The 16,670-nt window shown below is 43.4% G+C and overlaps 1 protein-coding gene across 1 annotated transcript in view; it reads right to left on the bottom strand.

Annotated features, from left to right (window-relative positions):
• Window positions 1–3,983: 3,983 nt before the first annotated feature.
• Window positions 3,984–16,670, bottom strand: part of cux1a (cut-like homeobox 1a) — a gene marked incomplete at its 5' end in the record, with an annotated part of 66,356 nt that continues 53,669 nt past the window's right edge. Inside the window, 4 exons of the mRNA XM_041240918.1 lie at window positions 3,984–5,369; window positions 6,390–6,657; window positions 9,570–9,758; window positions 13,439–13,708. Coding sequence (XP_041096852.1) covers window positions 4,886–5,369; window positions 6,390–6,657; window positions 9,570–9,758; window positions 13,439–13,708 — 1,211 coding nt within the window. The remainder of the gene's footprint in view (window positions 5,370–6,389; window positions 6,658–9,569; window positions 9,759–13,438; window positions 13,709–16,670) is intronic.

The raw sequence follows: 16,670 nt of genomic DNA, 5'->3' as shown, positions 1-16,670 counted from the left end.
AGAGCTCTGGAGGGGCTTCGTTTTTACGAACCTGCCTTGCCAGAGTAATTGCATTGCCCTGGCTCCGCAGTACAAGACTCTAGAGAGTGCTGGGGTTTGGAACCACACGTTTAAAGGCATTGCGCCCCAGAGTTCCTGCTTACTCTCCCTCTTGCTCTTTCAGCAGTGCTGTAGCAGTATTTGAGGGCGGGCTAGGTTTGTAACCATATGTAAAGGCATAGTTTCCACAGAGTCACTGCAGTGCCCCCTGCTGTTCCTGCCATGCAGAAGCAATGCTGAGCCATGGGTGTCTGTTTCCCAGGTTCACAGAGGTGTTTAAGTCTCTGTTTAAGTGCTTAGTTCAGTTTCTATGCTAACAAGAGGCTGGTTAGACTAGGGGTCAAGCTAGTGGTTTATGGGGAGGCATGCATATTTAGCAGATAATAAAGATGCAATTATTTAATGTTTTTCAGTATATTCAAGAGATTTTACATTCAGCCTAATTGGTAACTGCAGCTTCAGAGATAAACTTCTATTGCGATTTGCCTGTAAAAATATTTGTGTGCTTTATGAATGAAGTGGTACATTTCCACAGCTCTTACTGGGGCCCTGGTACCCTGCTTGTGCTTTTTATGTGCTGTACGTTGGATAAGGTAAACCTTTTTTGCTGGAATACTCACATGAGTTTAGGTAATGTTTGTGCTGAAGGAACAGAGAAGACTGATCCTTGTATGCTAGGACTATTCTTTTGAGATTATTATTGTGCCTCAATTTAAATGTGTTGCCCAAATTGCGGATTTCACATTTTCTACTTCTCATTTGACAGCAAGGGGGAGTGGGACACACCTTACTATTCCTTTACTCTTGTGCATGCTTTTAGTCTTACGGGACTGTGGTTACAATATGAACACGTTGCATCTTGCACGACTGTAATCGGGTCATCTCTTCCAGGTTCTGTGATAATGCTGCATATATCTTTTTCATGAACACCGACTGAAGCCTTTTCTGCTTGAGACCCACACAGTGTTTTAAAAGCAATTCAAATCCAATACTCCATAAACAATAAACTAAACAGAATTCCACACAGTTTTGGACAAAGCCAGCGCAAACCCTGATTACAAGTATATGATTTCTAACAGAGTGCTGCCTACCACTTTGTAACTACTTTGAGACTGGCAAAGCATCTTGACACACCCTTGCTAACTGCTTCCATCTTTAATGCTGTACACAAGCCATCAATTTAATGAACTTTTAAGTGCCGAGAAGTTCTTTCCCTAAACATAGACACCATGCTGATTTTAGTGTTGTAAAGGGTTGCACCCCAATACATACACTTTGCCATGCTACCACTGACTACTCTTACTATAAAACCTCACTGGCCCTGTATATTTGCTTTGACCTCAAGACCCTAACAAGACAGAAGGTAGCACTGCAAAACACAAGGCCTTCCACTCCAGTCAGCTCCACAGTACATGAGGGCCATGTACATGAACCAAGCTTGAACAGGTTTGAAATGAATGGAACGGTCTATCATGTTACATGAGCAAATGCACTACATAGTTTCCAGTAGTCCATCAAAATGCTGCCGTGCTCCAACAATGTCTTTTATCAAAATAACGCTTGTTAATAAACATTTTAGCTCATTGCACAGCATGCACAAGTAGCCCAACATCACATGCATTGTGCTAGGTTTTGTATTGTGACCTGCATATTGTATTGTATCTTGGGTGTACAGTTGCACTCTTAAATATAGTCAGAAGTGGCCGCTGGCTTTGTGCTGTTCTACAAAGTTTAAGCCTCCTGGAGCCGTCTGAATTCACTTGTCTCCTATCCCTGCCTCTCTTGTATTACTTCAATGAGTTTGTATTTTTTATTAGCTTAAGAACACTTGAATAATCCAGTTGCTAAGTGCTTTTCTGTTGCTGCATCGTTGACAAGACTAGTGTGAGAGAGAATACAATTAGTGAAAAAGATACACGTCATGCAAGGAAAAAAGGTTACGTCATCTTCTAACAGCGAAGAAACCTGCAGCAGATTCCTGAACTGATCCATTTTGCTTTGTGTCTTCTTGAAATATTAAACTGGAAAAAACACAAAAAACTGTAACATTATTAAATCATATCGAGTTATGAATGCACCATATAATGTTATCATCACTGGCTGCTTAATAATTTTTTCTCTTAAAACAATATAAATGACACAGTCAAAATAATCTTCCGAGTTCATTAATATACATGTATGATAACGACATCTTGTAAATATTACCCAATACTGCCGGCAGTCTATCAGTCTAAAAAAAAGTAACTTGCCCCCTTTTAATCCCTTCCTAACAAACAAAGAAAATGAACATGAAATAAAAATACAGCACCTATAAATAAGCGGAAAACAAAATAACGAAAATAAAATCCTTACATACTGAAATCATCTATTGTAAGAAGTCTTAAAGATATGGCGATAAAATAAACCTAAAATCAGCTACACCGCAGAAGCCATAAATTGATAAACACAGCTTATTAGAAAGGGTGGCAGTTGTGCACTCGTGCACTCTACGTGTGCGCAGGAACGTACAAAAAACCCACAGACTTATAAAATCTCACGCTCTCGCTCTCTCGCTCGCACGCGTGTGCAAATGCACGCTAGCACACACCCAACACTCACACGTACACATAGACAATAGGGAGGGCGTGGGCACCGGCGTACTCAAGGCTTGTGTTTAAGCGGCAGGCATGTTGTGTGTGTTTGTTTGTGCAGATCTTAGAACAGCTACTGAGAAGTGATTTAGATAATATTTGTCCTGATAGGCTGGGGTCCCTTTCCCAAGCAGTAGAGGTGAAATAGTTCATAAGTGTATCGTGGAAATGACACAATAGGAACAGCTACTTGTACTCTGTTCCACGCAGTGACTCTTTAATGATGAATCTATGGGAGATGTATTCAACCACATTATCACTGAAGGTTTGTCCTTTATCATTATTGGCCATTTTATCATGTTACACGTCACAGGTGCACAGCAGTGTATCGTAGCACTTAATACATTTGCACTCAGTTTAGTTGTGAGCGTAACGAATGCTTCTCTGTAGCACGGTGGCTAACATGCCGTTTTGTTTGCTGAACAGCAGCTTCTATAGGAAATTGGCCAATCATTGATCATTTTATACAGACAATCAGAAAAAAAATAACCTGGAAGACGCACTCCTGCCTCCAACCTCACAGATTCTATGTGTCTGTTGAGTCTTAGCAGCATGTATTTGGCAAAGTAATAAGCCCTAAGGTAAGTTTTGCTAAGCTTGGACTGCAATTCTATCTCCTGGTATCGCAGCGTGGAGTGTGGCGCTTACTTTGGGTAAAATTTAGAACTGCTACACTGTCTGCAACATCAGAAAGCAGATTTGGAAACCAATAGGTATTTAATAATGGGTACTCCTTATGAGTGTCTTGCAGTGGAACAATGGGACTGAAGAAAAGGGTAAGACCAACGACACAGATGAACCATTCCACCTCTTTACGTTGGATTGTGTAAAGAACACACACATTTATAAAGTGTGTAATGTCTACGGCTGTGTCTTTTCCGGCATTGCTCGCAGGTCATTTTGCAGGGCAGCCTGTATTTTTTTGTGATGCACACACACAAGCCTAAAAACAAGCCCCCACAGCAGCACTTTTAAACCTGTGCCCCACACCACCCGGGTATGAGGTCTGAACTGCGTGCTTTGTGGTTAGAGGTTAAAAAGCAGGTTTCAAAAAGACGTAGACGCTAATCTTCTTTTGTTTGTTTTTACGCCATGCTTCCTGATTTTGACCTATAATGGAGTGTATTAAACAAACCCCTCACAGGCCCTCCAAAGACCTAGAAGTCAGTTAAAGCTATGAAACGAAATGTGCACTACTCAAGAATTCTATTCCACAAGAGAAAAAAAAAAAAAAACACACTAGATCGGCTACCACAAGTTTTTTTTTTTTTTTTTTCCTGACATTTTTGATATATAATTTTTTTTTTGTTAGAAAATAAGTGAAATTAAACGTGTCTTCTTTTTTTCCTTTCAAAAGTTGAAAACAGCAACCCCCCCCTCCCCCAAAATATCTAGGAATCCAAACTAGTGTGTTTAGAGTCGGCCGACTGTGCAATCTCTTAGTGGCAACCAAACAGCTACAAAATGTCATTTTTTCTTTTTTTTTTTTTGTTGTTCCTGTTCTTATTTTCGTTTTTTTTTCTCAAAAGTCGTTATAGTGTGATGGAACTCCGGAGCCATCAGATGGCTGTTTCAGGAAAAAAAAAATCTGAAGGAGAGGAAGGAGGTGGGGGGCGGGGGGGTGTAGAGACTCCTGTTCCACACCCCTCCCATTCCTTGTTTAATGCTCGGGACTTGCTCTGGAATTGTCTTCTTTAGTTTTTCGTGCTTACATCCGAGCACAAAAAAAGGACCCAAATTACACACACACACACACAAACACACACACACACACACACACACACACACACACACACACACACACGCACAAGGCAAAAGTTGTAACAGTTATTCAGCTTGACAGCGTGAAAATAATTCACTCAGGAGACGGTATTAAAAACACTTTGAGAGGGTTAAATACCTCTGAAAAAAAAATTTAAAAAAGTTTTCGTCCTTTTGAAACTGCGCAGACTCCTGGGTTTTAATGCTCCTTTAAGTCTCTGGTTCTCCTTTTCTTTTTGTTTCTTCTTATATATATTTTTTGCACCATTGGCCTATGGTGTTTGGGCCCTGTGGCCAGCAGGGCTTTAGTAAGTGCTTTTGAGAATAAAACCAGATGAGGTCCAAGTAGAATCCCACCCAGGAATCCAAAATGACCTTTTGCTTTTTCTTCTCTTGAACTGCCGGGCTGCGGCAAAAAAAACAAACAAAAAACCCGCTAACAACCCTAGCGAGCTTCAGAACTCCCACTCGGATGGCTCCTCGCGGCTGGCTGCTTTCTCCAAGCGGTGGATGATGTTGTTCAGGTTGGCTGCTTTCTTCTTGCGCAGGCTGCTGTCCCTAGGATTCCTTGCGGTGGCTGTCGCTGTGTCGGGGAAGCTGAATACGCTCTGGATGGCGCTGCCCTTGTGGCCACTGGTGCCTGGCGCGCTGGAGGCTGAGGTAGTGGCGTCCTGGGAGGTGGGGGAGCGTGCAGGGGTCTCGGGCCCCCCCTCCTCCCTGGGGTCAGCCCCCTCCCCCTCTGAGGCCCCCCCGTACTCCTCCGGACCGAGGGAGCCCCCTGGCCGACCCTCCACTGTGCCGTCGGACTCAGTGCCGTCGCAGCTGTCCCCCTCTCCCCCCGCCTTGCAGCCCCGCGCTGAGGGAGAGCCGCTCTCGCCCCCTGCTGTCTGATTGCCAGCCTGGATCTCCTCAATAAACAGTTCTCTGCGGATCCGGGACCTGCACACAGCAAAGACAAAACAAGCATGTCAGCAACAGACGTCGAATTCAAATTTACAGATAACCAAAAGGTGGACGCATAGCAACAGTATGAACAGAATATTATACAGGGTGATTAGAAAGTAAGTTTACCAAATCAACACACCATATCTCATGTGGTACACTTTCTAATCGTCCTGTAGAATAAGAAGTTTAGTTAAAATTGGACAAGTGGTATTTATGACTGCTTCGACCCATCTACTAATGTATTACAGATATATTTCTATGTAGGTTTTTAACATAAAAATGTATTACACTGAATCAGACTTTCTAAACGCAGCTCTCTACAAAATATTCACAGGTATAAAAGTCAATAAAGAACGATTCGGCCTGCTTGCGATGTGGATGTGTCGTGACCCCCTGAATCCTTTCTGCGAACTCCAGCTTGAGAACCTCTGGCGTGGTGCATCACTCGCGTGCACATTGACTGAACTTCTGTAAGTGTCTCGGCTCAATGACATCCTCACAAGCACCTTGCTGTTTAGTTGGCTAGACTTTTATTGCACTTCATCTTGAGTGAAAGCAACCCTGCCATTACACTTCCACACTTGAAGTAGGTATGTAGACCCCAGCTCCGAGATTGGCAGTGTGAGTCAGGGTGCTAACGCTCTACAGAGTCCCAGCTCCGAGACTGGCAGTGTGAGTCAGGGTGCTAACGCTCTACAGAGTGCCAGCAGCAAGACTGGCAGTGCGAATTAGGGTGCTAACGCTCTACAGAGTCCCAGCTCCGAGACTGGCAGTGTGAGTCAGGGTGCTAACGCTCTACAGAGTCACAGCTCCGAGACTGGCAGTGTGAGTCAGGGTGCTAACGCTCTACAGAGTGCCAGCAGCGAGAATGGCAGTGTGAGTCAGGGTGCTAACGCTCTACAGAGTGCCAGCAGCGAGACTGGCAGTGTGAGTCAGGGTGCTAACGCTCTACAGTCCCAGCTCCGAGACTGGCAGTGTGAGTCAGGGTGCTAACGCTCTACAGTCCCTGCTCACCTGTAGTTGTGGAACCAGTTAATGACGGTGCTGGTCTTGAGGTTGAGTTGGCTCGCAAGCTCCTCGATGGTTTTGGGGGAGGGGTATGGTTTCTGCTGGTAGGCTCGTTTCAGGGCCTCTTTCTCCTCTGGTGCCAGGACCACACGGGGCTTCTTGAGGTGGTGCTGCTGATGCTGGGGACTGGCCCCCTGGCTGTAGTCCAGGCCGGCCAGGTTGCTGTCACTCGGCTGACTGTCACTCACAGAGCTGTGGCGCCGCTTCATGTATGCTGTGGGGACACAAGGGGGCAACACCGAGTTATAATACAATACAAAAACGTACTAGTTTAAAGACATGAAAAGACAGTCAAAGGGCAAGGATCTGTAAGATGGGAATTTTGTGGCACATTTTTAGTGGGTACAATTCTTGTGTATCAAATCCTATGTAGGCCCTCTCTTTATAATTTTTTCTTAATTTGCATTAATTTTTTCAATTACACCAACACCTTTAAACAACTTCAGTTTTCAGTGCATGTAGCATTATGAGCCTACAAAGCCGACACTTGCAAAACATAAGAATGTGACAATAACAAGTTAGTTTTGCAAACATACTCTGCGGTGGTTCCATTAACACACAACTTCCACTGTAAAACATTTGTGGTCTTTTCTCCATTTTGCATCCTCCCTCTTGTAGACCCTGTACAGTAAAACCTGCCTCAGACACCACCTGTCACAAGCGACCACTTGCAGAGGCCACGGATCGTTTTCCTCCTATAATTTAACTGTGAAGAGCGGCCACCTGTCATCTGTGACCAGCGACCACATTTTACTCCCACACTCAACATGAACCGGAACATGAAGTTAAACAAACAGGAACTTGAAAGAAAAATGTGAACGTGTTGAAACGAAAGGTGTACACCACACTACTGTAAATTACAGTTTAAAGCTAAAAGAAGTCAACATGGAAGGGAAAAATAAAAAAAAGCAAACCCAAAGTGTTTCTTACCCTGGAGCAACGTGTTAAACAATACACTACAGAAGCTGCTACCAGGAAAAACACAAATCCAAAACCTGTTCTGGCTGAAGGCAGAAATCCTTGCCGATTATGAGTCAATGTACTGTAGACTTAAACCACACAAATTTTACATAGAACACGCACAAAAAAACTAAGCAAGGACTAGTGGGATGCCTTTAGAAGCACGCGATTAACATCTTACAGGAAACATTGGTAACAGTAGCCTTTCTGTACATTGTAAAAGTGCCCATTTTACAGCTGACCTTTGAAGAGAGACCACCTCTTACAAGCGACCGCTTTTGCTTACTCCTATGAGTGGTCGCCCTTGGCAGGTTTTACTGTATTTTATTACAATTCAGAACACAAAGTGCACCTCAGCTGGAAATTCTTGCAATGAAGAGTACTGGTCAGAGATGGTAGTAAACTTGTAGTGCTGGTAATTCTGCAGATTTCCCCATAGGTTTCCTTGGTTATACTATGCATTTATCAGAGTTTACCTTATCTCTCTGGGATTTATAATACTTCTCTATGCTTTACAATGTTTTCAATGTGCTTTATTATACTTTATCAGGACCATATTGAGATTCTTTATTTCATTCATATTCCTTAAGCAGGCCAATCAAATACAATGCATCATCTGCATGCCCCCTGCAAAGCACACCACTGAGCAGCATCTCTACATTTAAAACAGAGCGTTTCTTCTGCCTGCCAGCAGATGGTGCTCTTCTCTCATTTTTCTGATCAAAACATCAATCGCTCCCTAAACATGCCACAAACAACACACAGCTTTATCACCTGGAGTTGAACAGCTACATTTTATCAGTGAGCTGGAAGTGCACGTGAGTAATTTCTATTGGTTTTCTAGACAGCGGACTTGATTTACACGCTGCATCCCACAAACGTATCCCAAGGGATGGGAGTCAGAAAATGATTAAATAGAGAATACAGAATAACCCTTGATAACGGAATATTGTAACCCTGGATAGAACTGTCCATACATACCAACAATTAAATTAAGCAATCCATCCTAGTGATACTTCAGATAATATCCATTGACTAACACAGTAGGACTATAACTGGGTGGCACATTTGTTCCTGATTCTACCCTTTCAGAAAGAAGGTGGCTGACTGTCAAGACTGGCATCACAGGGAATGCTTGTTAAAATACTCTAGATACAGTATGAAGATGAGGGGCCTTATCTATTTAGGCATTTCACATATTAACCAAGCACTAGCAGCTGTCGTATTCCAACCCACTCAATGAATTGGTACTAACAGGTTTTTATCCACATCAATCTAAAAGGAGTTACAGTATATTCAAATGATGCTTTCCGTCTACCCTCCACACTCTGTATTTCATAAAACAGAATCAATTCCTGTTTTTCAATTCCAATTCCATTTTTAAATCAATTCCAACACATCATTGATCAAAACTGCAATTAGCAGCACTCTGTTAAGATTAGCTTCTCACAGTGGCAACAAATTACTTCAACTGAAGTCACTGTTAGTCTAAATTAAATTGGCTTCAAATGAAAGCAGCTTTAAAATTATTATCTAAAATATCAATTCCAATTCATTGACTTTCAAAGGAGCAGAACTCTTGTTCAGTCAGGAACACAAACTTGGCAGCTTCAGAAGTAAATCTGATGCCGGTCACAGTGTGTCGGGTAAGAATCTAGAGGACTGTCTAGTCCTGGAACGAGTTTTTCATGTTTACATATTCTTTCAAAATTGAAATCTAAAATATTGGAATATTCTTCAATTAAATGAGCTGGAAAACAAAAGTATAACTTGTACTGCAAATCTACGGAGAGTTAAAGAGAGAGCTCCCCATTAAATTACCTATTACCTGCTTCAGACCATGAGTGTTAAAACATTTGACTGAGACAAATAATGAGGTTCAAATTTTTTTTACCCCTACCGATTCATTTCCAGAGATTGCGACAGGCAGACGGATGGACAGAGAGACAGACGGACACAGACAGGCAGCCACAACTGGACAGTGATGCACAGCAACATGACTGACAGAAAGGTAACAAACAGTATGAAACCTGAGCAGGAGTTTCTGAGCTGTGTCACTGCACTGAGTGTTGAGGCAGTGGCCTCCCTCAGTGGGTGGGACAGTGGGCAGGGGGCTGGCCACGCAGGCAGGGCAGGGCAGGGCAGGTCAGGGAGGGGGAGGGTTACCTTTCTTCTCCATGCGCTTCATGTCCATGAGCTTCTCGACGTTGTGCGGGTCACTTAGCCAGAGCTGCATGCGCACAAAGGGCTCCCTCCCCTTCAGGCTCAGCTTGTGCCAGGGCTTGGGTCGGGCCAGGAGGTCCGAGACAGAGCCCTGGGTCAGGCCTAGGATGGTCTCCCCAAACAGCCGCTGCCCTGCAGAACACAAGCACAAAAGGATAGGGGGTGTTAACCCTTCGTTGTGCCCAAACACTTTGCAGCTCAAAAGGGGTTGAGAGTGCCTTGCAGGCCGCAGGGAGGGCCCGTGCCAACGCAGCAGTGGGATGGGTTGCAAGGCTGGCTTTGTGGTGTAATAAACAAAGCCATCGTCCACAACTCAAACACTCATCGTTTCTGAGGTATGGGAGTGACAAAGGCTTAAAACAGCAACACTATCACAAGCCTTTCCTAGACTTTCGTTTCACTTTGATCAGGTGTACTGTCTTCTGTCTGTTCATTTCCGGCATCGCAGGCAATAGGATCCGACCTACAGGTCGATTCAATCAAAATACACAGCAGTGCTTTATGTCCTGTGCTACTTCCCATTTCTATGGTTTGATTCAATGAAACTTCAGGAGGCAGACGCCCATACGCAGCTGTGTCAGCAAGCATGGCAAGACGTTTTAAAGCACACATGGCTACAGAATAGGTAAATACTATGGCTGCTGTATTATTTAATTGAATACCAGCCTTTGTTTCCTAACTGCAGTATAAAAGGCAAGTAAATGGCAATTGCGGGATCCTACTACCTGCAATGTAGGAAAGAAGTGAGCTATAGTGTTAACTTTACCCGTCCGCTTGAACAGGTATTCCTCAGGAAGGTAATAATTTGATACTGATTATATCCAAGCCCAGACAAAACCTATTTGAAGAAAAAAAATGATCACAACAAACAGTTTCTAAACCAGATCAGAAGGTAGCCATTTTTCATATATGACAGCAATGCCTGCTGTATAAAAATGCAGTAACAGTTTGTCCTGGTAGGGACACCATACAGTGCAAACGAAATATTGGCGTAACCACTGTAAACCACAGGGTGGCAGTGTTGTGCACCTCCGTCAGGTTCCAACACAGACTAAACTACACAATCTGATACAAGATCCCACCTTCAGCTCTTTTGAAGTTCTTGTTACAATCGGTTTGTATCGGCAGTTCAACATCTCTGCATGGCCTTACTTCAGCATGCTACTGCTTTAACTGGAGGAGCCCAGAACCAACACAAACGAAACATACTGAACCGCAGACCTGGGGCCAATTACAATTGGGTTTGTGCAATTCGTATTTAATTGTAATTCTACTGTAAATGTAAACTGAACTTCTGCACACCTATGTAATTGTAATCACAATATCACTGATCATTTACAGTTCACTTACGTGTCGATCATTATTCTTGTATTTTCACCCACTTTTGGACGAGCCCATTTGTTGGAGAAATCTAGTATGTTTGTGTGTTTGCATCTGTGATTACTTATTTATATAGAGTAAACATGCGAATATGTGGAGCTGTTGCTGTTTTTAGTGTAATTATAAGTACACCTGTAATTACTGCAGCATACCTGTGACTAATTGTAATTAAACACAACAGCATTGTAACTGGTGGAACACACTTGAAACAAGTGTAATACTAATGCTGCTGTCGAGGTCACGCCCCCCATGGAGAAAACTGTACTAGAAGGCAGTTAAAATGGTCTTTTTTTTTTTTTTTTTTTTTTTTTTAAGTTTCAGACGTTCTCACCACTGGCATGAGTTACACAGCTCCTCTTTTGTAGGCACACAACACTAGCCCTGGAACAGAGGTCTCCACACATGAGGGTCAACCCCAATGAAGAGAAGAACACCTCCCAACAATTGGGTCCTCTTGGGTCTGGAGTGACCCGATACCATCACTGACGTGAAATCCATTTCTTTAAACAATGCCACAACCGTTATCTCTGGTGTCACAACAAGAGATTACATTAGAGAAGCTTTGGAGACACTCCCTAAAGATCACAGCAGCCATGTTTCTTACAGCGATCCTTTTACATACAGAATTACCAACCAGGCCTATTCCAAAAGCATGTACAGTCAGGGTTTATACAAGAAGATGCAAGAGTATTTACAGTGCTTTGTTCCATTGTGAGTGTTCGGGGTCAGCCCTCACCAAGCCCTCTGCTTTTGAAGCAGCATCTCTCCTTGGGCTGCTAAGCACACACACGGGGTGGGGGGGGGGTGGGGGGGGGGGGGTCCTGGGTTAGTAAGAAACACGAGCGAGAGGAATCAAGCAACACAGACCCCCTGCGGCTGCCAGACCAACACAATCGCAACAAAGAAACGCATGCCCCCCTCTCAGATTACTATGTTGTTTCTTTTTTAAAACAAACTCTTTCAAACACAGCTAGGCACATTATCTTCTAATGTATTGAGAGAAATCACTTTCAGAAATACTAACAAAAAACCTAAATTCATAAATTCAATGACAAACGTTTCAACTATAAAATAAGCCAATCACTGTTAAGGATCTGTCAAAATTCCTGTACATCTTATCTTGTGCAGAAATGCCATGCAGTGCACAGAACACAATTCTAAAATTAAAAAAACAACACTTTTATGTTTAATAGTAGCTTCAGAGTACACTCTTAGTTTTTTGTGACTTATAATAGTTAATATGTTGTGTGTGTCGAGTGTCTCTTATTATAACAGAAATCATTTTGCACAGTCCCTCGCTTCATGGTCCTTTTGCCCAAACTGCACCAGATCTCCAATACCAATAATACACTCAACTTTTTAACCTAAACGTACACTGCATTCACCAAACAGCCAACACTGCTGATACTGTCTAAAGACTCTGCATACCTTATCGAAGAGGGACGGAAACAAAAGAGCCACAGCCTGTGTCAAGAGGAATTACGGGTCGCAAATCGTCTACCACATGAGGAAAAAGCAAGAGAATGACTTCTCTTCCGCTGATAAACCTCCCAGCACTTCCAATCTTGAGTCACATCCAAAAAAGGCTAAAGGGAAATGCCAGTGCACTGGGAGCCAGCAGACAGTAAAGGTTTAATTATAGTGAACCACAGATGTGTGGATTATATTACTGGGTGATAATGGACCTGGAATTTTGCAGTGAAGTGCCTTGTTAACAACTGTATGTATTTCATTATCACAGACTGGCTCGATGCAATACTTATGGTGTGTTTCGAACCAACAGGGCACAGCCACTTAAAAAAAAACCTCAACCTTAAAATGTTTATTGGTACTTGCTTAGTCTTTCTTAATCCACATCAACGCATATTATATACAAGAACACAGGCCTCACCGTGCATACAACAAACACTCAAGGTGGAAACTGTGCACTTCAAAATAAAAGTTGATACAATTAACTCTGTTTTCTGTGGAAGTACAGTACAGGCAACGTACAGAGCTCTGGGAATTCATGATAACGGGGGTCCAGAAAGAGGACTGTACTATGCACACATTTTTGTTAATTGATTATCAAAAAACAAGTTTACAATCTTTCTTTTTCTCACTAGTTGCTAGCGAAGTACCCTTATAAAAGCAGGTGAGATGCACAGAGCTGGAGGAGTGCACTCACCCAGGCTGCTGAAAGAGCAGGTGAGATGCACAGAGCTGGAGGAGTGCACTCACCCAGGCTGCTGAAAGAGCAGGTGAGAGGCACAGAGCTGGAGGAGTGCACTCACCCAGGCTGCTGAAAGAGCAGGTGAGAGGCACAGAGCTGGAGGAGTGCACTCACCCAGGCTGTTGAAAGAGCAGGTGAGATGCACAGAGCTGGAGGAGTGCACTCACCCAGGCTGTTGAAAGAGCAGGTGAGATGCACAGAGCTGGAGGAGTGCACTCACCCAGGTTGTTGTCGGTCAGCACCTCTTTGACCTTCTTGGTGATGACATAGGTGTCCAGCTCGGGGGACATGGCCACCATCTCCTGGATGCCGAGTCCGGAGTGTCCAGGGGCGGGCAGTGGCGTGCCAGGCTGGGACTCAGATGGCTCGCTGGGCTCCGGGGCAGGGGGCTGGGGGGCCGTCTCTCCCAGGCTCTTCATGGACTCCCCTCCCGAGCTCAGGGGAGACTCAGGCGCTGGGCTGCAGCTTGCTGATGTCTTGGGAGTGCTCTCTGGAAAAAAGCAGACAAGGGACTAGCGTCAGAGGGGGAATGCAATACTGATTACTGGAACTGTCCCAGAACACAAAGATCTTTCAGTTGTAAAGGACAGAGAATATGATATTTTATGATGAAAATTATTCATTTTAGGGTATTTGATTGCAGGGGATTCAACTGTTTTAAGTTTTGTTTTTACTGCGAATTGGAGATACATTTAAAAAAAACAGAACTATGGTACACTTGATTTACCAATGAGTTAAATAAGCGCTTCACTTGGCTTGCCCCTAAACATTGCCTTAAAAGTGATATAATGATATTGTTAGCACAGAAGCTGCTGCCGCAAGTTACCATCAGCTCTCTGCCAAACTACCCCCATCAGAAAAGCCGGACAGTCTGGTGTCTCTGGTTATATTTCACTGTGCTTCACATTGTCACCTAATGAAAATCTTTCTTAACCAGTTTATTGCTGTATTTTGTCCTTTTATTGTTCTTAATAGACATTTTAATCTATTGCATCAACTTGCTAGGATTGAATTTGCTACAGAATATATTGGAATTGTGTTGCTTCCTACAGAGATTACTTTAACAGCGAACGTGTGTAACTGTACAGTTATTGAGAAAATATTTCTTGGAAAGACACAAGCAAGCGACCTGGGAGCCAAAAGAAAATCAATAAATTCAATGACAATCACATCATTCTGAAGACAATGAGTCGAAACGTTTGTCACTGAATTTATTACATTTCTAAATTCTGTACTATTGAGTGTTTAATCGTCATGGCTAATCCCCGAGAGACAAGCTTGTGACACAGTTTGGGGAAGAGCAGGTCTCTGCACAGAGCTGTATCTCCGATAGCTAGAACTGGACAGGTGACTGCACAATGGAGAGCGGTATTACTGTACATTAAATACTGTACAAGTCTTTGCTTCGATCACATAGACTTACTAATGCACGGCTCTATATAGCAGCTATATAGTATACAGGGTTTAACACACGAGGGCTATTGTTCCCCCATATGAAACAAGACCCACCCCCCTCCCATAACAGAATCCTTTTAAAGGACACAGAAAATAACAACTGATGATCAAAATGATAAATTGCAATATCCGATCACATTCTAAGTTGTTATATAGTGTAAGTTCAGTTTACATTAATCTGTAAAGTGATCAATGCATTTAAAAAAAGTTACCAAATGATTTTCCAATTAAATAAAGCGGTGCTTTAGCTCAGCTCCCTAAAAGTCAAGTGGTTATGTAGATGGAGAGACACAGGCAGAGCTATAGATAGAACACACCGACCTACACAAGAGATCAAGAAACACACCCCCTCAAACAAGCAATGAATCTTCCAGGGTTCAGGTAGGTGCATTAATCTACACATTTTCACAAGCAGACAGATGCATCACCACCTCATAAGTGAATGAGCTGTACGGCTGTTTGCCGAGGTGCTGCAGTCTCGGTGCAGGCTGCCCTGCTGCTTGCGAATGCGGCCCACGGTGAGAGACTGGGCCAGCCCAGCAGAGAGGGGCTCTAGCAGGCCATCCATCTTGCTCAGGCTGCCTGTCAGGGACGGCACAGACTGCTGTGTGGTGGAGCCGGGGAGCCGCGTCCTTTAACCTGCAGCAAGGTCAGGCTGTCTGCTGGGGGAGGGGCTGCTCGATGCTGCTAGCGATCCCCTGCGACTGCTTAATCCAATTCAATAAAAAGAAGCAGGGGACCCTAGTCCAAACCCAAACTCAACGCAGCCCAACAGCATGCAGCTACACTTATAAAAGTTTAATAACATCAGACTGTACCAACATGTATTTTTTTTTCCCAAACGTCCTGTAGTAGAGGTAGATGGACAGTACAACACATCAATTCATTGCCAGTTTAACACAGGAAATGTGAAACGTTATACTGGTAAAATTCCTTGAGGGAAGTTGGGGTTGAAAATCCCCAGAATGGACCACATAAGCTACTCATTACCTTGGAGATGCCCCAGTCTTGCCAGCCAAGTGCCTACTATCAAGCTCTTTACCTTGACTTGTATCAGGGAGATGCAACTTTTACTGTACATAACAGAATACATATTAATGATTATATTTACAAATTAAAATAGCATATTTGCTAAGGCTGGATTTGAATCCACAGCACAGGACTGAAGCATGTCTCTATTAGCCTGAATGCAGACAATCATTTCACAAATGAATTGTCTTTCAACTCTGTCCTCTTCCAAGGGCCCTGTATTTGCTCAGGCTCACAGGGTGCACTGTAGTCCTGAGGACTCGCTCTCTGTGCTTCACCTCTCTGTATGCAGGCTGGCTGCAGCTTTCAAGTGAGCAGTCCGGGCTGCTGTCACTTGCGATCATCTCCCGCTGTGTTAATGGAAACAGCTGGGAGGGGGCCAGTCAGTTTGTATCTGCAGCAGGAGGGATTCCCGGCTGGTGACATTTTTGCTGCCGGCGAGGCGAGAGGCGCGAGGGCTGGAGCTGAAATGACAGGTTGCCCTCTGACACCGTGCCTGCCAACCACCCACAACACAACCGCTTGGGGGTGAAAAAAAAACAAAAAAAAAACATGAATGCTACTGGTTATACTGGGAGCAAAAAATATACTGCAGTGGTATCCATCCATCCTGTATTGAAGTCAGCACTACTGTACGTTACTTGCTGAAAAATACTGCTCTGTATTTGTTTAAAGAGGAATTACCTTTATGAATTACTCTCTTCCCTTTATTATTTTATACCATACAGCTGAATGTCTATTAATAATACTTAAGACTGAGCAAAAATGTTGACTTTTCACCAATAACCTGGCATGATAGTGTTGATGCAACACCTGTTTTACTGTGTGAAACTCAGACACTTGCACCATTCTATGCACCAAGAAGTGCAATAATTACAAGACAGGTCACAAATATAATCTGATTCAGAACAGTACTGATTAAAAACCAAAAAGAATATACGAACTGCATTCTATATAATGTGTTGAGT

The sequence above is a fragment of the Polyodon spathula genome, unplaced genomic scaffold (genome assembly GCF_017654505.1).
Source record: "Polyodon spathula isolate WHYD16114869_AA unplaced genomic scaffold, ASM1765450v1 scaffolds_726, whole genome shotgun sequence".
Taxonomy (NCBI): domain Eukaryota; kingdom Metazoa; phylum Chordata; class Actinopteri; order Acipenseriformes; family Polyodontidae; genus Polyodon; species Polyodon spathula.
Note: the sequence above shows the minus strand (reverse complement) of the source record. Positions and strands in the feature narration are given on the sequence as shown.